This window comes from Camelina sativa, chromosome 19, assembly GCF_030686135.1.
Source record: "Camelina sativa cultivar CO46 ecotype springtype chromosome 19, ASM3068613v1".
Taxonomy (NCBI): domain Eukaryota; kingdom Viridiplantae; phylum Streptophyta; class Magnoliopsida; order Brassicales; family Brassicaceae; genus Camelina; species Camelina sativa.
The window spans coordinates 1,398,364-1,421,746 of NC_141898.1; the positions used below are offsets into that span (position 1 = coordinate 1,398,364).

At 36.7% G+C, this 23,383-nt stretch overlaps 5 protein-coding genes and 1 long non-coding RNA gene across 13 annotated transcripts; 2 read left to right on the plus strand and 4 right to left on the minus strand.

Moving 5' to 3' along the window:
- Positions 1-10: 10 nt before the first annotated feature.
- LOC104764001 (cationic amino acid transporter 4, vacuolar) lies at positions 11-4,044 on the minus strand. 2 transcript variants are annotated; one of them, XM_010487422.2, is made up of 14 exons: positions 3,614-4,044; positions 3,297-3,498; positions 3,104-3,188; positions 2,880-3,020; positions 2,667-2,785; positions 2,479-2,575; positions 2,108-2,280; positions 1,948-2,014; positions 1,672-1,830; positions 1,355-1,553; positions 1,119-1,227; positions 757-869; positions 446-521; positions 11-366 (listed from the first exon to the last, which is right to left on the minus strand). In XM_010487422.2, exons 1-14 carry the CDS (start codon positions 3,720-3,722, stop codon positions 219-221), a joined length of 1,797 nt encoding a protein of 598 aa, XP_010485724.1. In that variant the 5' UTR covers positions 3,723-4,044; the 3' UTR covers positions 11-218. The 2 variants fall into 2 exon arrangements, 1 of the variants encoding a protein (XP_010485724.1); XR_015590446.1 differs by lacking the exon at positions 1,119-1,227 and having other exon boundaries at positions 3,614-4,021.
- A 1,962-nt stretch (positions 4,045-6,006) lies between these two features.
- Positions 6,007-8,825, minus strand: LOC104744470 (BTB/POZ and MATH domain-containing protein 4). Of its 2 annotated transcripts, none has more exons than XM_087500430.1 (4): positions 8,458-8,825; positions 7,021-7,366; positions 6,624-6,882; positions 6,007-6,544 (listed from the first exon to the last, which is right to left on the minus strand). In XM_087500430.1, exons 1-4 carry the CDS (start codon positions 8,823-8,825, stop codon positions 6,225-6,227), a joined length of 1,293 nt encoding a protein of 430 aa, XP_087356556.1. In that variant the 3' UTR covers positions 6,007-6,224. The 2 variants fall into 2 exon arrangements, with proteins under 2 accessions (XP_087356556.1, XP_087356555.1); XM_087500429.1 differs by having other exon boundaries at positions 6,624-6,906.
- Positions 8,826-8,868: 43 nt separating this feature from the next.
- LOC104764005 (histone-lysine N-methyltransferase SUVR3) lies at positions 8,869-10,841 on the plus strand. Its single transcript, XM_010487425.3, has 2 exons — positions 8,869-9,648; positions 10,349-10,841. The coding sequence occupies exons 1-2, from the start codon at positions 8,988-8,990 to the stop codon at positions 10,747-10,749; spliced, it is 1,062 nt and encodes a 353-aa protein (XP_010485727.3). The 5' UTR covers positions 8,869-8,987; the 3' UTR covers positions 10,750-10,841.
- On the minus strand, positions 10,783-11,421 carry LOC147920048 (uncharacterized). Its single transcript, XR_015590447.1, has 2 exons — positions 11,068-11,421; positions 10,783-10,981 (listed from the first exon to the last, which is right to left on the minus strand). It is a non-coding gene; the product is annotated as an uncharacterized LOC147920048 (long non-coding RNA).
- A 2,555-nt stretch (positions 11,422-13,976) lies between these two features.
- LOC104764006 (LOB domain-containing protein 20) lies at positions 13,977-15,512 on the plus strand. Its single transcript, XM_010487426.3, has 2 exons — positions 13,977-14,636; positions 14,941-15,512. The coding sequence occupies exons 1-2, from the start codon at positions 14,220-14,222 to the stop codon at positions 15,343-15,345; spliced, it is 822 nt and encodes a 273-aa protein (XP_010485728.1). The 5' UTR covers positions 13,977-14,219; the 3' UTR covers positions 15,346-15,512.
- Positions 15,513-15,850: 338 nt separating this feature from the next.
- LOC104764007 (putative inactive leucine-rich repeat receptor-like protein kinase At3g03770) lies at positions 15,851-20,129 on the minus strand. 6 transcript variants are annotated; one of them, XR_015591660.1, is made up of 10 exons: positions 19,546-20,103; positions 19,368-19,457; positions 17,755-19,144; positions 17,542-17,675; positions 17,193-17,433; positions 17,013-17,099; positions 16,789-16,832; positions 16,591-16,702; positions 16,186-16,504; positions 15,851-16,046 (listed from the first exon to the last, which is right to left on the minus strand). XR_015591660.1 is itself a non-coding variant. In XM_010487427.3 (10 exons), exons 3-10 carry the CDS (start codon positions 19,094-19,096, stop codon positions 16,024-16,026), a joined length of 2,421 nt encoding a protein of 806 aa, XP_010485729.2. In that variant the 5' UTR covers positions 19,097-19,144; positions 19,368-19,457; positions 19,546-20,129; the 3' UTR covers positions 15,851-16,023. The 6 variants fall into 6 exon arrangements, 4 of the variants coding, with proteins under 4 accessions (XP_010485729.2, XP_087359301.1, XP_010485730.2 ...); XR_015591661.1 differs by having other exon boundaries at positions 19,371-19,457; positions 19,546-20,060; XM_010487427.3 differs by having other exon boundaries at positions 16,894-17,099; positions 19,546-20,129.
- Between the last annotated feature and the right edge of the window lie 3,254 nt (positions 20,130-23,383).

Below are 23,383 nucleotides of genomic sequence, written 5' to 3' on the forward strand. Positions count from 1 at the left end.
GCGAACTTAGTTGTGAATGGAAAAGTAAAAAATGATATTGGCATTTCAAGAGATATACAATAAGAATCAATGACTAACAATATACATGAAATGTTGTTGTCGTATGTATTGGCCTGTGTTTACTCTTCTGCCATCTGTGTAATTCTCTTTCGATGCTCCTTCAGCAACAACAAAGCTTGAGCTGGAGTCCCTTCAGCTGCTGCGATGAACTACCAATTTCAGGCAAGATGATCTGTTGTTTTTCTGGTAGAAGAAGTCGTTGGAACGTAAACCGCATTGTTCAATAAGCTGTGAGATCGGCCATAGAAGAGATAGATCATGCTTCCAATAAGTAGCCATATCAAGACCCTGATCCATGTCCCAGCTCTGCCAGTACAAATTATCAAGAAGGGTTTATAAACATCCCAATATATGTTGATTCAATTCCTGGGTCCATCAGACTCACCCAATGTTGATGATCAAGTAGGTGTTGATCAAAATGCAAAGAACTGGAAGGTATGGGACGCATGGGCAGAGAAACCCTGAAATCGAATCAAATATAGAATGCCAGTGAGAAAACGCAGCTCAAGTATAAATCTAAGTACTGTATATGGTTGTTGCCAACTTAGCACATGTAAAGAAACTCTTAAGTAAGCAGCACTTCTGAAGAAAGCGAGAGGTAACCAACCAATATGGCTTGCAGAATCTTAAGGTCAATTAAGTTTCTCATTTTCTGTATGAATAGGCTAAAAAGCAATAATAAGCTTCATGCCTTACCTCCTTTGTGTCCAAAATTGTGCCTTTCTTCATCCTCATCGATGTAGCCAAGAGTAATCAAACTCCCAAGCAAGATGGCTGCACTGACACCACATATAGTGAACCGTGGAAAACTGCCACAATCAAGAAGAAAACCCATTAAATATTTTAACCATATTACAAAAGATACATCCATGCATTCTCTAATCGAGTATGGTTAATGCTCTTTTTGACATGCAAGTAGCGATTTATCGTTCAAAGCTAATCAACCACTTCAACAAAAGCAAACAGATTTTGTTTAGATTTATGAAGACTTATTTAAACATGCGAAAATATATGCAGGGCGACTAGTAAAGACATAAGATATCAGATGATGAAATGACCTTGGAAGACGCTCAGCTGAAGCTGCTGAAGCAAGACCTAGGACACCTATGCACACAAGAGTTATACTCCAGGCAGCAATGTTTCTTCTCTTATCAAAATACTTCTCATCTATATAATTGAAAAAAAGAAGCAAAAGAATTAAATTACTTAAGTGCAGATAAAAGGCAGTAAAGATTGAACACCTTTTCAAACTAGATACACAAATGGTAACTACGTGATTGAGCACATTTAGTACCTCGAGCTGTTTCATTGCCAAGAAGAGGGGAATCAGAAGATTCTACAGCATCCACAAGAAAAGTTTCAGTTTCGGCTCTACTTTCATCGGTATCAGTTTGAGAGGAAGGTGGTAGGGGAACTCCATCTGGTGGTACATATCTAAGAACTAGCACACAGGCTGCAACGGCAGTGAATGCCATTAGAGTGCCTACACTAACCTGTTGGATGTATTACCAATGTGAGCTACTCAGTGTGTTTCGACCTGTCTCTGCCGCTAATTTTGTAGGTGAAAATCCTTTCTTAAGAGACATGAAATGTAGGCAAATATCAGCTTACCATCTCGGATAACTGTGCAACATCCATGAAAAAAGCGAGTGCAGCAGCCAGCACACCAATAGCTATTGTGCTTTTCACTGGTACTTGAGTTCGTGGGCTAATTTCTGAAAAGAAAGCTGGCAACAATCCATCCCTTGCCATTGCCATGAAAATTCGTGGCTAATAAAAATTCACAAAGAACTGTCAGAGAACTATCTGTTACATTTACAACTAGTAAATCTTAATTACAAAATCTCCTAAACTTGTATATTCAGAACAATAAGAATTGGTTAGTACCTGTGCAAGAAGAGAACCTAACAAACTCGCGCATAGAGCAGTTATTGCCCCAGTAGTTAAGATGTACCTGGAATATATATAGGAATAGTAAGAAAAAAGGACGTATTCACTAATGAATGCAAGAGAAATTTGAGTCTCAAGAAATGTAAATCATGCTTACGCTGCCCACTGCATCCCACTGTCTCCAAATGCAGAGGAGATAGGAGTATCAGGATTCAATGTATAGTATGGAACTAGTCCAACAATAACTATTGATAAAAGCATATACAGAACGCAGCATATCAGTAATGCAATCCCGATTCCCAGTGGAAGATCCCTTTGAGGATTTTTCACCTGTTAAGGCAATACCAAAGTTTAAGGGTTAAACAAAGAAAATTGGCGGAGTTTTGGAAGAAAGTGTTCACAATAATAAAGACCAAACCCTCATCTTCTATAGCTATTTAGTTTTATATAGAATTTTCAAAGTGACTCTTTTGTAAACAAGGATAATAATTCGAAAAGTATGAGCCTACTAGTCAATAAATTGTGTACCTCCTCAGCCGTACTAGTTACAGTATCAAATCCAATGTATGAGAAGAATACTATAGCAGATCCGGCGAGTATCCCATTTAATCCAAAAGGAAAATACCTGTAAGACAAGAATTAAACATTGATCATGAGAAATATTTGTTTGACGAAAACTAAGCTCAATGGAAGAAGAGTAATAAGCTAATTATTACCCACTCGGAAGATCATATCCAACCCATCCAGTCTTGCAAGCTAAATAGCCACCAACTACTATGATGAAAACCAAGGTGCAAACATTCACTGAGGTCACTATTGCTTGTACTAATGAACTCTGTCAAGGCAAAATAATCCGGTACTAACTCTATTAGACGATCTGATAATTCTGACTGAAGTGACTTTCATCTCAAATGTTTTCAATGAAGTACCTCCTTTATCCCAAAACATAGTAGTATCGTGACAATCATAACCAACAGTGCTGCACATGGATCAACCACAATACCAAGTCCAGGTATGGTTTGTCGAGCTAGGAATACAGGAAGTTTGTCCGAACCTCCAAAAAAAGATGCCTGGAACAAAAGAATACACTAGTCAGAATTAAACGTCAAGAGACCAACGAATACATATAACTAACTAACTCAAAGGGAAATACCAGATTTGGAGTTATGCCACGCGCAATGGCTGATCCACCAATTGTATAATCCAACACCAGTGCCCAACCAACCAACCAAGCAATCCTACGAGATAAAAAAACATCGAGAGTATCAGCTTTAAGACTAACAACAAGTACACACATTCACGCAATGTCTCAGTAACCCTGACATAAAAAAAATCAATGTACATACCCTTCTCCAAGACATATGTATGCATAATGATAAGCACTCCCAGCAGATGGACAGCGAGAAGCAAGCTCAGCATAACAACACGCCGAGAGAGCAGCCGCAACTCCAGCAATGAAAAATGAAACAGCAAGAGCAGGTCCTGTGTGCTCTCTAGCTACAGTTCCCACAAGAATATACACTCCCGCTCCAATCGTCGTCCCAACTCCTGCCAAATTTAACAGAGAAAGAAACACAATCAGCATCAATATGGGTGAAAAAGGTAGAAACTTTAATGGATACAATCATCGAAATTCGCCAAAAGTTTGAATCTTTTGACATACCAATAGCTACAAGATCAACCACGGATAGTTTCTTGGCAAGCTGATGATGTCCATCGTTTTTGATAAGATGAACAGAATCAACTTGTTTCCTTCTAACAAGACTGTTCATATCAACCCAACTTGTTTGATTTTGTCCCAATCGATTCAGAGCCAACTCATCTCAGACGAATCCAATAAAAAGATTGAAACTTTTCGTCCCCCTTAACAGAATCTAGATAATGAAGTATCGGAGCCGGAGATACTTAGAAAGGCGTGCACGATTCCAACTTTTTGTGAGATTACTTTTTGAGATGAATTAAGATTCTCTCGTAAGAAAGATTCTTGAAAAAATGAGATGACTTTTTTTTTTTTTGTGATTTTGTATATGTTTTTTTAATTCACAATTGGGCTAAAATAAAATCCTATCCTGAGAATTTGTCTACACCTCTCATATTATTATTAATAATATTTAAAAGAAACTAAAAACAGTGTTGGTGGAGGGAGTCGAACCCGGATATCTTTAGTTACGAAAGCAACCTTCAGCCGCTGGACTACGTCGATTCATTCGAATGCTTGTATAAAACAGATTATATATTTCTGTTTGAAAACGGTTTCAAGGCTGCAAGGCTTGTGCCGGCTATGTGCACAGCTAAACTCACATTAAGTGAAAGCCTTCCTCCAAGCATCAAAATAAAGATCAACGATAATGGTCGATATTTCAAGAGACCCGAAGATCTTATCAAATGTCTTCTCCTCTAAAAAAAATTCAGTATATTAATTTAGTTACAAAATATATTAATTTAGTATTTAACAACAACAAAAGTTTGCTAACCATGTAAGAAAATCAAAAACCAAATAATAATACATAAATTACAAAAGCTTGGATGCGAAATATATTTTACGTCATTTTGGATATACTAAGAAATTGTAATAGAGATACTAAAAAAACTAGAAACACTGATCTCGCAATAAGTAAAATTCTTAAAACTATTTACGAAAAGGTTGGTATCATGGAAGCTTTAATCCCAACAACTTTAGCATCTATGATTTTCCTAAAAGGCATTTTATCTTCAGCCATTTTGTCACAAGCACTCACAGTGTTTGTTTTCCATTTACTAGAGAACTTGATCAAATGAGCAAACTGCAAAAACAAAGGGATATATAGATGAATATAATATCCAAACAATGGAAAAGCATATATAATATAAATACATATGTAGATGAATATTATGTTTAGTAGAAATTACCAAACGAGCGGCCGTGTAGTAGTGATCCCCACATCCTCTAGCCATGTGTGCTAAGGCTCGGACACATATTGATTTGAAATGAAATCCTCTAGTACCATCGCCACTAGTTTTGGGAATGTATCGGCAAACATCCTCGAACTTTTGGCACTCGAATGTCGAGATCATAAGAAAAATAGACGCAGAGATCTTACTTAGAGTGGTGTAAGCTTCCAAGGGATAACCACTGCGGTCCTGAAACTCTCCAAGAACATGGGTCATGCGTTGTATACTAGATATATCAATCAATATATATTCAAAGTAAAAAGACAACAACAAAGTATAAGATATTACTAGCTAGTGTGTAGTGTACCAGTCTATTTGTAGACACAATTCATATTCTTGAGGGTTTCTGGCCTAATCTTCCATTGATAAGTGTGGAGACAGCCTCTAGCAACTTAGAATCCGTAGAAATTCTCCAATTAGGTGTCCCAACTGTGAGCTCATCAAATGATATCTTCAAAGCCTTGAGCTCATCCTCTTCATCCAAAAGTCCATTTTTCACCAAGTGGTGAATCCTCAACAGCTTAACACGTCATGAGTATCCATCAATGTACTCTTTGAAATTGAAAAGAGGTATATTGGCCATCTGCCAAGAGAAAAAACATCAAAAACCAACGTTACTTGTGATGCAAGAAAGCCAAAGGGAATGTAAAAAACAAAACAGAGGATGAGAGAGGAAGAAGCAATGTGAACCAAATTAATGAATCAAAGATGTTATTGTGATGCTATAGTGATCTAGAACCAGGTTATGGAATCGATTCGAGAGAAGAAGCAAAGACACACAAAATCTTTCACACACACGAGAATCGAACCACAAAAACCAGAGAAAGCATCAACATCATCATCATCATCCGAAAACTTGATGCGATTGTTCAAAGGTTATGGAATCGAATGGAGAGAAGAAGCAAAAAGTTACAAAAAACGTTGTCGCACTTACGAGAATCGAACCGTAAGAAAACAGAGAAATCATGATAAATCATCATCAACAACTAAACATCATCAATTAATCATCAATTAATCATCATCAACTAAGCATCATCATCAATTTCTGATTTGCTTTAAGCATCAAATACTCTCGGGCGGGCACTGCATCTGCTGATTCGGAGATGATTGGTTTGTAAAGGGGTAGAAAACAGAACAATCTTACTAAATTTATATTGATGATGAGTGTTGTTTAGTTTATCAAAAGTGACTCCAATTATTACAGGAAAAAAACGTAATACAACAACACTAAACCGTCTCCTATAATCCACACCTTTCGGTTGTGGGAAGTTACAAGATCTCAGCGATATATCTGATCCTACTTTCAGCTTACTCCTTTGGCTTTTTATTACCCTTTATTTTGGTCAATCTTCTGCCATTGGGTCATCACTGTTATTGTTGTCATTATTATTGTTTCTGCCGCTTGCATTATTAGAGTTCACAACTTGAACCCAAACACTCTGGCTTCTCTCTGCTCCTCCATTGACATCTCCCCATGTCTGTCGCTGTCTTCCGTTTCTCTCATTTGTGTCAGCTCCACCGTCTGAGAATTGCCCCCATACGCTCCTAGTCTTCCCTCCTCCGCTCAACTCCTCTTCACATCCAGCAAATGTTTTCAGAAGCTCTGATTGAAGTGATGGGCAGTGTTCCTTTAGATAATCATACCCATCTGACCTTATAACAGCTGCAACAACAAAACAAATGTTTATGAGCAACTTTTAAGTTTGGTGTGAAGCACGAGGTCGTAAGGAAATATCGCTTACCGTTGAGATTTTCTGCTGCGAATTTCAGACAAACGGATTTCAAGGCGGAAGCATTGTAGCGGTCAGCAAGCGCCAAAATATTAGCAACGGAATCTACTGATATATCCTTGCAGAGCACTGACTCGCACATTAAACTTAGTCTAGGCAACTTGTATTTATCAGCGGCTCCTAGTAGCTTTGCAGCTAATGTGTCTGATGCAGATGGACCAACAGATGAACCGGACGATGATGATGACTCCGCGTCTTCAATTAGAGCATCCTTGTATATGTAGTGGAGCAAAGCCTTCACCATTAGTGCACACAGAAACCAGAGAGAAATGTCATGCGTCTTAACTCTACAGTGTGTGCCGTGTGGTATTAAATACTTTAGTGTCAAAAAGCTTAAGAGAAAATTTACCTTGAAAACCTTAGGCTCCATGTCAGTAACTTCAATATCACGATCTTCTTCCCCAGTAACATCAAGGAACTCGCTTTCAAATACAGGAGATCGAGCAGCCAATACTAACCTGTGAGCACGGAACATTTCACCTGAGACATTAAAAGTTATATCTGAACCGTCCTCATTCTCCAGAAGCATCCCGAAATGAGATCCAATATCAGATGCAGGGACGTGAATAGAATGTAACCGTGGGCAGTCTATTTCTGAGACCACAACTCCCACGGTGCAATTAATTTTCAAACAATCATCCTTCAGAAAATCAGATGTCTCCAGCATAGCTCTTCTAAAGAAACGCTTGTAGCCCCTGTAACCAAACAAAATCAAATAAGAATCTGTCTGAGCGAAACAGGGAAGCACAAAACTCAATGAGGGAATGATTCCTCTGCATCAACAATTTGACGTTTTTCTAATGCAGAGTCAAATCAAAGCCAAAGGTATCACCTTCAAGAAGAAGAAACCAGCAGAAAGTGGTAGATTAAGTAATAAAAAGAACCTAACAATAGATTCTTAAAAGCAAAAACTAAAGGTACCATGCTGCTTAAGTCATAGAAACGGTGTAAAACCTAACATGAACAGGTTCATAAAAAAGCAAGAAAACTGGCAATTGTGCTGCTATATGCATGTGAACAGCAACCAAGGGTCCTATTTGAAAGCATTGGTTCCCATATAATGAACCATCGCAATGACAGGGCCGTTGAAAACATGCCAACACGTATAAACATATTACTTATCAAGAACAGCATAGATATCAGTCCAAACCCTCTCTCAATCCAGATTAAGTTTCCTTAAATACAGAACCAACGCTAGAAGCCGGTGAAGCAGCAAGAAACCAATCTCAGTTTTACAGGAAAGGTCAGGCAAACTGGTTTCAGAATGTCAAGAACAGGTAAACGAATCTACATTTTTGCTTCTCCTACTTCAAATTCCTCTGTCTTTCCATAGGTCACAGTTGCAAACAAATCAAAATAAATAAAGATAAGCATCAACTCTCTCACAAAGAAAAGAACTTCGTTTATCTTCTCACATCTGAAAGCTATCATCACTCATCTTTCAATTTCATATCAGGCCACACCAAAAAACAAGACAAACAGATTGAGAAATTCACAGCCAATGTATCTCACTATTCTCTAAATTTCTCAATCTCTTTCATCATTTACATTTGTGAGCTCACACCATCTTTGTTTTCAACAATCTACATCATTTTACTAATCCCAATATTTCCATCACGAATTAAACTCTTAACCACTAATAACAACATCCATAACCTCATATTCAACCCCATCAATAGAGCGAAATCAATGTCACCCAAAGAAAATTCCTAACCAAACCCTAGCAAAGAGGGCTAAAAAGCAAAAAAAAAATCAAGAATTAGAAAAAGCAATCGGGGAGACGAACCACATGCTGCCACGATACTTGAGAGTATAAGGACCGCTCTCAAGAGCACGATCGAAGTGGCTATGAACCTTATGCTTCCCTTTACCACTCTGATCAAGCAAAGAAAGCTCAAAGAGAGCCCTAACATCGGTACCATCGCTAGCTAAAGCAATGAAAACAGATACATAAGCCGAATTATCCTCAGGATTCTTCCCATCAGGATAGAAATAGATTGCCCACTGGTAACCCCCGACCGTGAAAGTATCGCTCGCGATGTGTTTTCCGATCCCGATTCCTTTCGCCAATGAGTACCCTTTGATTGTGAAGCTGTGTGATCCGTTTATCGTCTGTGTCACCGATAGAGAAGTCGTCGTCGGTGGCGACGGCATTTTTTGTCTCTCTTCTTCAGATTGATTTGGTTTTGTCTTTTTTCTTCCTGAGGAATAATTAAAAAAATATATATTAACACACGACGTCGTTTTTGTATAAACCTTATTAAACTCAACGACGGTAGTTAAAAACATAACACGACGACGTCGTTTTATGAAAAAATGCAGAGAGAGGCGCCACCGGAGAAGCGTCGTCTCGGAGAAGCTTCAGATGTTATTATTATTCCGGCCACTGATTTGTTCCTCCGATGTGCCGACTTGATTCTCCCATGGCTAAACCCTCAAGAACTCGCCGCCGTTTCTCAAACCTGCAAAGCCTTATCCCTAGTTTCGAAATCCATCACCACTCACCGATCCCTTGACGCCGCACGATCCTTCGAAAACATCACAATCCCGTTTCGGAACTCAGTCGATTCTCAGCGGTACGCGTATTTCGTCTACACGCCGTTTCAGATCCCCGCTTCGTCTCCTCCGTCGCGTCAATGGTGGGGATCCGAGTCGACGAGACCTTCTTATCTTGACTCGGTGAGTGAACGCGGACGGTTTGGGGTGAGTTTAGTTGACGAGTCAGGAGAGAGGATGTGTGGATGCGAATGTGAGCAGTGCGAGGAAGGATACTGCAAGTGCTTAACGTTCGCGGCGGGGATGGAGGAGATTGCTAACGAATGTGGGTCGGGTTGTGGATGCGGGTCGGATTGTTCGAACCGGGTTACGCAAAAGGGGATTTCAGTTGGTTTGAAGGTTGTTAGAGATGAGAAGAAAGGTTGGTGCTTGTATGCTGATCAGCTCATCAAGCAAGGCCAGTTCATCTGTGAATATGCAGGTTACAGTTACATTTTCGATTTCAGAATAGTTTTACTGATCTTTTTAAACTTTCAAAGTTGATTGATTTATATTGGAAGTTGGAAAATTTGAGCACAAGAATACATGATTAGAGGGACATTAGCATTAGCTATTAAGTTCAAAAGCATATGAGTTTGAAGATTTAGCTTGGTGCATTGGTTTAAGATTTAGTTCTAGCATTGTATTATAGTGTGATCTTCATCAGTGAAAGGTTTGATCTTTTGATGTGTTCATGTTTCAAGCGTTTAGTAGATAGTAACACGATACTGAGCTTGGACCTTGGAGATTAAATATAACAGTAAATCTTCTTTCTTGAATGTGTTTTTGTGATCTTGTTCTTAAAGACCATTTATACATCTCCTGAGAAGCCTTCAGCTTAGAGGTTTAGACCAATTTATCCAAATTTCAGAAGCTGGTTTTATGGTTTGTCTTCTTAGCTCAGTATTGTGTTATAGTGTGATCTCCATCAGTGAAATCTTTTGATGTGTTCATGCTTCAATCGTTTAGAGATGGTAACACGATGCTAAGCTTGGAGATAACAGCAAATCTTTTTTCTTGAATGTGTTTTTATGATCTGCTCTAATGACCATTTATACATCACCTGAGAGTCTTCAGCTTAGAGTTTTAGACCAGTTTTTTCAAAATTTAGAAGCTGGTTTTTTTGGTTTGTCTTCTTACAGGTGAGCTATTAACAACAGATGAAGCACGTAAACGTCAAAGTATCTATGACAAACTCAGGTCAACACAATCCTTCGCTTCGGCACTTTTGGTTGTACGCGAGCACCTCCCTTCAGGAAATGCTTGTTTAAGAATAAACATCGACGCCACCAGAATTGGGAACATTGCTAGATTCATCAACCATTCTTGTGATGGCGGGAATCTCTCCACCGTTCTGTTGAGAAGCTCGGGGGCGTTGCTTCCTCGGCTCTGTTTCTTTGCAGCAAGGGACATATTTGCAGAGGAAGAGTTAAGTTTCAGTTATGGAGATGTCTGTGTCAACGGAGAGAACAGAGAGAACAAGTTGAATTGCTGTTGTGATAGTTCTTGCTGTTTTGGAACATTGCCTTGTGAGAATACCTGATTTCATCATCACCTTGTCCTACTAATGTAGTAATGTCTTAAAACTCTTATTATTTGACTTTCGAGTTTATTTATCTAGCAAGATACAACCAACCACTTTGTCTTTCGGATGTTACAAATTTTTTTCATATTATTGATAAATTTTACCCCACAATGCAATGAAATTTCAAGCAATCATCCTTCAGATAGTTCCAACTTCCAACATAGTTTTTCTATAAAAACGTTTATATCCCCTGCTAACAAAATAAAAAAAAACTCAATAATTAAGAATCTGCTGATTAGGAGTAAGAAACTAAGAATAGGAGAAACTTATGTTTACCTTTCCCACTCTAATCAAGCAACTAAATCTAGAAGAGAGCCTTAACATCGGTGCCATGTAGTCATAGCTTGCCAAAGCAATGAAAACGGATAGTATAAAGATTGACCATTGGTAGTATCCACACTATCCACCGACGGGTGTCGCTGGCTTTGAATTTCCGATCCCGATTCCTTTGGCCAGCAAGTAATCATTGTTTGATTGTGATTTTACATTCATTCAAAAAAAAAAAAAAAATCATTGATTGTGAAGCTGTGAGCCGTGAGCATGATCTGTTTATGTTTTGCGAGACGGAGAGACAAGTTGCCATCGTCAGTGGACGACAGTGGTGACTGATAGCAACATAAGACCAGAGCCTCGGTCTGAAGCAGAGTATTTGCTTTCTTCATTGATTGCAGAGAAACGAACGACGCCGCTTCGTCTAAAGAACAAATGGGCCGCGTGAATAAAGAAGTAAGGCCCGTTTAGCCCCAATGGATCCAACGTTCGACTCCAACGGCTACTACGGCTACTACGGTCAATCCCTCACCTAACAGCAAAAGCAAAAGCAAGCCAGCTTCACTTCAAGACAAAACGAGAGAGGAAGCTACGTCTGTAATTGCCGTGTCTCAGGGTAAGAACAATAAAGAGAAGACGGTGGCCGCGTGTCCAGACAGTACAACTAAAGCAACCATAAAGCAATCAAGAGACAAAACAATAATCGAGCTGTCTAACCAATTTGCAGCCTTAGATTCAAATTGTGTAATCGGATTCTGACATCTGTTAGGATACACTAGGGTTTACGACAGTTTGTATAAATAAGCTGCTCACAGCATTGTAAACCTTTGAGCTGAATAATACAAAAGTTCCACATTTCAGAAGTTATCCTATTCTGCTTTCAGTGACGCCATTTTCTTTGATTCCGTGGACACTCTCTTAATTCGAAAACTTTAAGCATCGTACGTATTTGCATACGTATAATTTATAGAAACCCCAATACCCTAAATCGGTCGCTTTAGGAAAGTTATGAACACGCTTTTATTCATGAAAAATAAAAGTGCCAACTATGACTGAGAATCTATTTTTAGATTCCGAAAAATCTATCACTAAACATATTTCTCTCATTTAAATCTATCACTAAAATCCATATTTCTTTTTTTGGTTTCCATTTGAGCTTAAAGATTTCATACATTTAAGCAAATTTCAAACAATAATATAGTTTTAGTTTTAGCATATACTTTTTTAACGGTAGTTAAGTTAGCATGCCACTATGTATGAACGAACATTAACATATGTTACTCTATTTGTTCACTGCAGATGATGTTTATTTGAGTAATAAAAAGGTATAATAACTAATGAAATATACTCTGAATTTCATGAAGAAAAAAAAAACTATTGTAAAAATGACAAAAAGTAAGAAAAAAAGAGAAGGGAGGAATGTTGTGAAGAAAAGGAGCACGGCAGACATGAAGGTTGGTTAGCTTACAAAGAACTCCACACGAAACGGTCAACACGATTCTCGTGCCTCTCCTCTCTCAGACATTAACATTTATATATGTACTCATCTTAGTTATATCCTTATATACGATATTACGAATACGATACGTCGATACTTATATGGTGCTTCCTATACTATACTATTTTAATTTGTTAGTATATAACTATCATTGTAATCGTACGTGTTTAACCCTTTGAGACAACGAAACTAGCTATCTTTCTTTGTTTCACATTTATCTTCCTTTCAATACAGATAAAGAAAAGTTCAATGTGAATTTTCGTTATAGCACATGCCGTGCAACGAAGAGGAGACTAAAAAACAACTTAATGATCCCCTCCCTACTCGTGAAGAATATGGGCCTATGCCCAATACATCTTGGTTATGTTCTAGACTTAACCTTCAAATGAATTCGTGTACTTCGCATAATTCATATGTTGTCAATGGACAATGGCCTACGTCTCTACTTTGGTTTTCAATTTCCATACCAAATGAGTATATTTATGGGTTAATATCACAATAATTAACTTGATTAGATATATTACTTCCCCATGTATCTCATTTCAACAACTTCCGAAAGTTTCCCCCTTTTGGAAACGTTTACAAGTGTTCGTCTTTTGTAAGCAAAAAGTATTTATAACTTAAAATATTAAATGTATTGCTAATAGGTTGAGACGCAATGTACCGTACGCATTTCAATAAGTTTGTTGGACTACTGGTTCTAACCATAACTAATATATTTAAATTATAATAAGACCTAAAAGGAAAAATAGCTTATGTACATTTAACGATATAAAGTATAAGAAATACTTATATTAGTTAATCAAACACTCTCTTTGCACGTGCGCCTCAAACCTTCTTCCCCACTTAGACGCTCTTTCTTGCACCTAACAATATCAACAATACACGATATACTGTATAACCTAATTTAGTTACATCTTCTTAATCCAGTATACGCTCCTTCTTCCCACATATAAACGGTGTTACGTACGTACATCTATACTATAAGCAATAATGACTTCATTTCCAATTTTAAATTTTGTCAACAAGGCTTTCTCACGTTTTCTTGTATCTGACTAATTAAAACGTTAGTATGATTTTTTTTTTTTTTTTTTTTTTTTTTTTTTTTTTTTTTTTTATCATTGATAACTGTATAAGCTTTAGTATGATTTATGAGTATTGGTTAATTAGTTAAAGTAGAATTGTGAAGGAAATTAAAAGAAAAGTAATCAAAAAGAAAAGTTATAACTTTTAAAGCTGTTAAATGCAAAAGGCCAAAAAAACAAAACAAATTTCATTGACCAGATTCAGTTTTGGAAATGAAATAAAGGGTAGAAAATCTTTGACCAAATTTAATTTTTTGGAAATTAAATCATTATTAATTATTTTATACGCGTAACAAGATTTATGTATAAGACAATATAGCTATTGTCATGAATGGTATACCAAAAAGAAAAATTGAAAATGAAGAAAAAAAAAAAAAAAGATTACCACATTCACCTCGCGACCTCCTTCATGAAACAAACGTGGCCTCCTCCGTTTTTGCTTTTTTTTTTTACTTATATATATCCACACATTCACACACTCATATAAAATCTATAGAAATAGAGATATCATCATCATTTATCTCTCCAGAAACTCTCATCTATACCTAATAATTAATTAATGTTTGTTTGGTGATATGGCTGATCAGCAGCGACCCCACAACACCTCAGATTCTCGCCGGAAATCACTAGCCGGAAGACGAACGTCACAACAAACTCCGACGACGTCATCACTAAGTTCCGGTGGAGGATCCATTGCGGCTGCGACGACGACGGGGACAGGAACGGCGTCTCCTTGTGGGGCTTGCAAGTTCTTGAGAAGGAAGTGTGTGAGTGGATGCATATTCGCTCCACACTTCGGGTCGGACCAAGGAGCGGCTAGGTTCGCGGCTGTCCATAAAGTTTTTGGAGCGAGCAACGTGTCGAAACTGCTGCATCATATCCCGGTGAACCGTCGCCACGACGCGGTGGTTACTATCTCATACGAAGCTCAGGCTCGACTCTCTGATCCTGTCTATGGCTGCGTCTCAACCATCCTTGCTCTCCAACAACAGGTAAAAGAATTACATTTTCTTTTGATTAGCCTTTTGTTTTTCAGTATAGTTTGTAACGGTTGAAATCGACTACATACACTAGAAAGTTTTTAGATAAACATAATATAAAAGTAAAAATAAAAAACTGAAAGAAATCTATGTTATTCCCCAACCTATAGATACATTTACTTAATTCTCAATTTTTAAGAAATTTTTTTAAGTTCTTTTGTTAAGTGCAAATTTATTTCCTATGCTATTTTTAAGACTCTAATTAAGAATCATTGATGATTAAATAAAAATACTTTTGTAACCATAAATATATTAGGTGGCCTCGCTACAGGCGGAACTATCGGTGGTGCAATCACAACTAATAAACAGTAGAGTCGCAATGGCCAACGTTATGCAACAACATACTCATCACCAACAACAACAACTAGTCGTTATGCAACAACCAGAATACTCCAACAACTCCTCCGCCTCCACCACTCTCGCCGGAGCCGCCATGAACAGCTTCACCGTGGCCGCAGAGGCAGCAGCCGTCAGCTATGACGTCATGGCTCCGACTAACTTAGAACATTCGTTGCCGCCAATGCCACCGCATCAGCAAAGTAGAGGAGATCAGCATCATGAGGATGAGGAAGAGAGCGGTGCTGATTTTTCGGTGGCTGTTGGATCCACGGCGGTTGCTTCCGATGTTATATTTCCCGCGGAGGGTTTTCACCGGAGATGAATTTATTAACCTAGAGTCGTCTTTAATCTATGTGATCTATCTTTTTTTTTTTTTTTTAATAATGTTAAGAACGAGAAGAGCATAATATATAGTATTCAACATAGGTATACATACCATGTAGAGATGTCGTGAGATATTTGAATGAGATAGTTACTAGTTAATTATCATCATAGGGGTAAAATTAATTGATTTTTACAATGCGTGCGTTAATACATGTTAGTATGAGCTGAACATTCCCAATGTAATCGCAAAGAAGACCACTCTCATGTAAGAAGAAACAACATAGATTTGATTATATTCTCTACATCATGACCAAATCTGTGTTGCCAAATCTTATTTTGCATGAAAGAAACTAACGTCACAAAGAACTTTTTTTATTGAAAGAAAGATTAGAAATTGGAATTTTTATCGCAAGAAAGATTATGAATATTGCAAAGGACCTGTACTATGAATTGTGGCAGGGAAGACGATATATACTCTTTCGTGTACCAATGAGTCATGATGATCGTCATGAATTCTAACTATTATTAACTGTTTTGGTCGTTTCCAACAAAGAAAAAAAGACAATAAACAACAACAACAACAACAACAACATAAAATTACAATTAAAAAGGTTATGATTCCAAAAGGGTAGTGTTAACAACACAACGGAGACCAAACAAAAACTCTTGTCTCTCTCTACCTCTCATGTTCTTCACATCCTGCAATTTACAGCCACATATAAAGTCTCAGACCAATAAAACTTATTCAATCTCAAATTAAATTTTTCCTGAATCAAATACTACTTTAAAAATCAATATCTGATCATGAAAGACGGTGAGACATTGATTTTCAAATTACCTGAATCTCGAGGAGATTCGAGTGTTGTTAGGTGTAAACGAGAGGGAGGAGGAAGAGTGGAAGCAGCTGGAGCTGGAGAAGGCGAGCCGCGGATGCTCGGAGGATTGCTGTTTTGTAGCCAACCTTCTTGAACTTGAGAAGCAAACTGAAGATTCCACAGGACATCTTCAATGGAAGGAAGTTCTGTAGGGTCTTTAAGGAGACACCTTACACATATCTCCATCATTGTCTTCAGTGATTGGTCTGAGCAAGCTCTATGGACCGTTGGATCCACCATGCTCCTACGCGCTCCATCATCCGCTATTATGCTCGCTTGTAACTACAAATGAAAAACACGGTTTATAAAGTAGTTGTTCATGATTTTGTTTGTAGCTAATATAGTAATATTATATCGAATGGCGTTACCTGCTCTTTTAGAACATCGACTTGACCCTTTGCTCTCAGTGGTCTTCCAACTATAAGTTCTAGCAATATCACTCCAAAGTCATATATATCGATTTTATCTTCGTCTTTGATGCTGATGAGAAACAGAGGATTAAACCATATAAACAGAGGATTAAACCATGTAAACCATAGAAACAGAGTGAAGAAGACTCTACATACCTTAGAGTGCCTTTGGGACCGCTTCGAGATCCTACTTGCCCCACCTTAAAAATGAAAGCAAAACAGGTTCAAAAATAAGATTCAAAATCTGTGACATCATTTTACCTTTCCAAGACCTTCCACAAGTAATGGAAGGTTATAGCTACTGATTTTGGCCGCTAGGTTATTGTCAAGCAAAATGTCTGTTATCTTCAGGTTGTTGTCATAAACACCAGGCACAATACCAGTATGCAAGAACTGGATCCCTTTTGCTACACCTATCGCTACGCTTATGCGTTGTTCCCAAGTAAGCAATCTTCCCATATGCCCATCTAAACATAGCAAGACAAGAGAATATCAGGTGAAGTTAACAAAAGCATATGGTGTATGTATGTATGTTCTTGGGACAAGTTTCAATGTTGTACCAGAAATCCAGGTCCTGAGTTCTCCATTTGGGACATACTCAAATACGAAAAACATTCTGCTGACAGTTGAATCATCCAAGTAGCACTCGAAGCAGTGCCCGAGCACACTAACCAAGTGACGGTGCCTCAATTTTGCGATGAGCTCAATGTGATGCATCAAGTTTTGGGTGCTGCAACTTTTCTTCATTTTCAAACATCTAATTGCCACAAAGGATCCATCTTTCAACCTCCCTCTATAAATCTGGAAATAATGATGAAATACAAAAACAAGAAGCACAAAGATCTTGTTTTATTCAACTGGACTACAAAACATGGAAGCAAAAGAAAGCTTATAGCTTCACTGCCTTACCTGTCCTTGAGAACCTTCACCCATGAAAGCAGAGGATTCAAAGTTATTTGTCGCATACTCGAGTTCCTCCAGTGAGAATGTCCTGTAAGCTGGAAGACCTAGCCCTCCTAGCTTCATTGTTTGAGATATATACCCTTCAAAGTGTTGTAGCACACAACATAAGTAATCAATAAAAATCAAGTTCTATGTAAAATGTGTGACAAGTTCTCTTACTTGCATCTGATAGTAGTTTTGATGTGTACCCCATTGAAGCATTCTCTCTGATCAATCTTGGAGAAGCTTTCGTCACTGTTCTCTTAGCCTTTAATCTCTTAAGAACCACAAATAAGGCACCGGCGAGGAGAATAACCCCAAGAATGCTTGCGGTTACGCCTAAAGCAATACCCACTTTGGAAACTTTGTTCCTCCTCTGCGGTAGGATTCCAACAGCAAGAGCTTCATTGCTACAAAATGAAACTGGACGTTGATCTTCACTCGTGGTAGCCAAACAGTTGCCTGCATAGACAACATCTCTGCTAGTGCCGGAACTCGGTTTAAGGCAAGTAGGCAAACTTCCGGTAAGAAGATTTGATGACATATCAACAACCAGTAGCTGTGAGTTGCAAGAAAGATTTGCTGAAAGCCTCCCGGTGAGTTTGTTGTGTGAAATGTTCAAGTAAGTTATGGCAGGAAGAGACATCAAAGAAGTTGGTAATGGACCGACGAATGTATTGAAGGAAAGATCCAAATGTTGAAGCTGATACAAAGAGCTAACTTCTTGAGCTGAAACTGCAGATCTAAACTTGTTCTTGCTGAGTATAAGAGTAACCAACTTGTTACTTAACCGAGGAAACAACGGTCCAAAAGAGTTTCCTTCAAGATCAAGCACTTGAAGGTTTGTCAAATGGCTTAAATCAGGTAAATCTCCATTAAAGCGGTTATTAGCTAAAGCAAGAACTCTAAGACCTGACAAGCCACTCAGTGAAGAAGGCAGTGAGCCATTAAACACGTTCTTCCTCAAGCTCAACACAGCTAAACTCGGCAAAGAACCAATCCAATCTGGTAACTCACCAGAAAACATATTCTCATCGAGTATAAGCGTCTGAAGACTAGCAAGCGAAGAGAGCTGATGAGGGATTGGTCCAAAGAGGAAATTAGAACTCACATTGAGAATCTCCAATGAGGACAAACGGTTAATTTTCTGAGGTAACCAACCCCATAACCCGAGGGAGACAAACGTGAGAACTTTAACATCAGGGAGCTTAACAAGAGTAGTAACAAATGAGTTTATTGAGAAACTCTTTGGTAACATATGAGTCCCGTTGTCTCCTATAATGTGAAGCTGCGTTACACTATCTTCATAGCACACAATGGTAAGCGAAGGGCTTGGCTCAGAATTGCAGAAATCAGTAAAGTTGTTCCAGCTGCTTAACACTTTGGGATAGTAGAGAAGCTGTTGCAGCCTCAAGAGGGTTTGAGATTGAGATGACTGAAGCTGTGTAGAGCCATCAATAGAAGCTAAAAGCAGAACCAGAACCAGTAATGGCATGCCACGGAAGACTTTCTCCATAGCCATAAAAACACACACAACTACTTAAGTAGTAAACATCAGCATCATGAAAACCTGCAAAGAGAGAGACACATTAAATTCAAGAACAAGGTCCACACACAAGATCTGATCTTTTTTTAAGTCTTTTCTCGTTAATGCATTAAACAGAAGAGAATTTTGGAAACCAATCTTCGCATTTTAAGGCTAAGTGAAGACTGAAGAGGTAATTTATTAAGTGATTAGAAAAAGAAATGAACATTTTTGCATGTGGAATTCCAGAAAAACAGGACGAACTCACCACCTGGGTTACAGAATCTCCTCTTTAAGACAACTTGCAAGAAGAGAAGATGACTTTTGAACACAAAGAGATTTAAAAAAATTTATTTTCCTGGAAAACAAAAAAGTAGTTTCATCATTAGAAAAAAGAAGAATGAGAAATGAGAAGACAAATCGTTTCCTTTGAGATGAAGAAATACCTCTGCAAACTTATCAAGGAACTGTGATACGAATATTGAAATTATTATAAGGAAAAAAAAGGTAACAACTTGGATTTTAAAGAAGAAAGTGTGAAAAATTCCCAAGAAAATCTTGAAAATTCCTCAAGGAGCTTTTAATAAAAAGAAAACATTCAAGATTCCTTCACGAGTGATTATGAATTATAGTTTATAAGGATAAAAACAGAGGACACTCAGGAAACAATATAATAAAATAAAAAGACAAGAAACAAAAGTTTCTGCAAAATCAATGTAAAACATTTTAGCAACCATACGATTTAGTAAACTGTCAGTGGCTAACGACAGAGAGTTTGGTCCTCCTCTCTATCACGAGGGGAATACAACGATCAATTCTTCTTTTTTTTTTTAATTATTTTAAAAAGAAAGAAACAAAATAGAAATAGAATTTTTGTTCAATAATAATCTTGAAAGTGTTCACATGCATTATTACAAAATTATTTTTAAAAAGGGTTTGGCCGACAATTTTTTTTCTGATCTTTTTTATTTGTTTTGGTACTCTCACTATTTTATACAGTACACAAAATTTTAAATAATTTTCTCAGCATAACGTCCAAAAAAAAAAAAAAGGAAAAACCTCAGCATTAAATATGTTCATATCATATTATCGCTTTCGAAAAAATAGGGACCAAAGAGAAACCCACTCGAGCCAAAGCTGTGGCCAAGAAAAAAGTAAAAAGACCCAAAAAAAACTCAAGATGAAAAGTAAAGATAAGAGATAATATTCCTTAGGGCTTAGGGGTATGGTCTACTAAATACTACCAGTCGAGGCAAACTAGTCTTGTATATTAGTATTTAAATTTATGTTTGATATTTGTGTAAAGTTTCTCATATGCATTAGGGTTAAACAAGAATCAAGACTAAATAAATAACTAAATCTGTGTAATTCTAATTTTGTTTTGGATTTTTCATCATGAAAATATAATTGAAAATAAAGAAATCAAACTAAACATAAAAAGTACAACGTAAACAACTCAAAGGATTTTTATCAAAACATCGCTTAAGTTAAAAAAAAAAAAAAAAATGAAAGTTGTGGCACACACTGTAATGTAATCTTTTTTCGCACGATGGCATCTCCATCAAAAAGGTCACATCAGACTTTTAAAGTGACACATGTGGGTTCCAGTCTTCTCTTCCTTTAACAAATTTGAAGAAAACAATAATACAACAAATTAGCTCACATATGATTCAGAATACATGCTAGTTTAGTATTTACATTAATCGTTGTTTGTTTCTATCTAATAAACTAGGAATGAAATTTTTTAAAACTAAACCCATATACAGTATTTGTATTTTCATTTTGTGGAAACACAATATTTTACAACTTACAATATTTTAGAATTCGAAACTAAAGCATGATGTCTTAATCTCTTGACTACTCACGGCACGTGCCAAGAGAGATTCTACATATCTTGTAGTTTTTTATGATTTATAATTGGAGGTATAAGAAAGCAAGTAAAGCAAATACTTACAAACATAAGAAAACAAGATTTTGTGAGATTTTAGTCCACCTAGTTTTATAAATAGATATTTTTCGGTTAGATTTTTCTGTGCATCGTATTCGAATAATGTACAAATTCAAATTTCCTTATGGCTTCTTCATTTTGTGAGGTTCATTCTTTGGCTAGTTTCTTTTTTGTTTCTATTGGTTACATGTCTCAATAGTCAATGTCGTATTCAATAATGATTCATGGTTTAAATAAAAATAGAAATTGCTGGTGCAGCTTACAATCGACCAGCCAACTTTAGAGTTTACGAAATAGAATTGTGGTTGTTTCAATTCTAATTTTCTTAATAAAAAAATATTGATCTTTAATTTGGTAGAAGAAAAGAAAATTAACAACTATTATAACATCTTATTAAATTTTATCTCGAAAAATATAAGTAATTAACATGGGTTTATATCTAATACTATTTCATCTATTTTAATGTTCTGCTTTATCACATACAGTATATATAGATATTAAACTAAAATGATTTGTACTGATATATTTTTATTCAAAAAAAAAAAAAGATTTGTACTGATATATACCAGTGTTCTAAAATGCGCTATGCGGTCTCTAGGTGATGGACGAACGCCTAGCGCCTAGTTGTATATGTGGGTGTTTAGGCAGAGTCAATGCGGATATATATATATATGTGTATATATATATATGATAGTTAAACTATATATATAATAACAAAAGTAAGTGTTAATGATTCAGTTTTGAAGATAGTTTCTGCAATTTTGTTAAAAACAATCGAAGAGATAGTTGAGTTATCAAATATATAATATTAAAATAATCTAATCGTGATCGGGTGCTCTAAGATCAATGAAATATATAAATGATTCAAAAAGAATCTAAATTCTAACCATAAAAGTAAAATTATCAAATTATTACTAGTTTAATTAATAATACTAAATTAGAAAATAGTAAAGAACTATAGCACAAAGACGGCAATGAACGATCACGAAGCAGCTAACGTTGGAGTCGAGTCACAGAGAGATAGACGAGAGTCAAGAGATGGAGTAACATATGAGAAATAGTCGACTTTAGTAAGAGTGAAAACGAGAGATAGAGCCAAAGAGATCAGATTATTTAAGGATCTTAATTAAAGTTGTTATCTTTTAATAGAATAAGTCTTTGCCCACTTATTTTCAAAAGAAAAAAAATGTTTGCCCACTTAAAAAACACAGGAACGTTTTGGCGGTGGTTGTATATGCGCTCTATGTGGTGCATACACGCCCGTTAAGAAAATGCATAATAAATCGTATATGATATATTCGAAACGTTACACCACCGAATGGAGTATTGGGGGCGCCTAAACGGGCTATACGCCCGAGTTTTAGAACACTGATATATACTAATATACTTATTACATTAATTAAGACGGACGTTAGTGTGTGTATGTGTGTGTCATTTTCGCCTAGCGGTGTGTAATAAAGATGGTTTGTTCAGCATTGTTCTTCCCGTTAGGTGTGAGTCGTAATTGTGAAGTGATCATCTGCTAAGTTATTAACCGCATCCTCAAACTAATTGATTTTAGGACATATTAGGAATATCTTAATATGTACAATTCAAACAATCATAATCCAGAAAAACAAATTATCATGTGACAATTATTTATTTTACTTATTTGTTGTCACTTTACTCTAATGCAAAGTGATTTACGTACACACCATATTAGAACTTGAGAAGAAGAAAAAACTCATAATATATCTATCACGTCATTATATGTGTAAGTGTTGCAAAATAGCATGTGTCATCATTGATCTATGATCTGTAAACAAACTATGACACATGTTGCACCTTTCATTTCATTTATCTGTATGTGTCCTTTCTGCTCTTTCTTTTACTTTAATTGTAGCTTAAAGTATTATTGCAAAATGCCAAATGGGGGATATGAAATCACTTGTGCGCAGTGTTTGTAAGAGTTATTCTTGTTTATATAAATTCGTGGTATCTCAATAATTTTCTAGGGTCAATATATATGAACTAGAGTAGCTAAATGTAGTTTTTACCTTTATCTCTCTATCCTGTCCACTCGAGAATCTTACCCTATAAGTACTAGCCAAAAGCTTGTCCCTCAATATGAAGGACAAATATAAAGTATAGAACTGAAGCCATCAATCACAGTTGCACCTTTTTTTTCTTTTTTTGTCATCTGAGTTTTATTTATTACTGATAGAAGCCTATCACCCAAATCATTCTACAAACAGTCCAGTGGACTTTGAAGAAATTAAAGTCCACAAAATAGATCCAAGATTAAACCCTCCGAGAAGGGAAAAGAGAGAGCAAAACCGACTCTTCAGCTCACATGA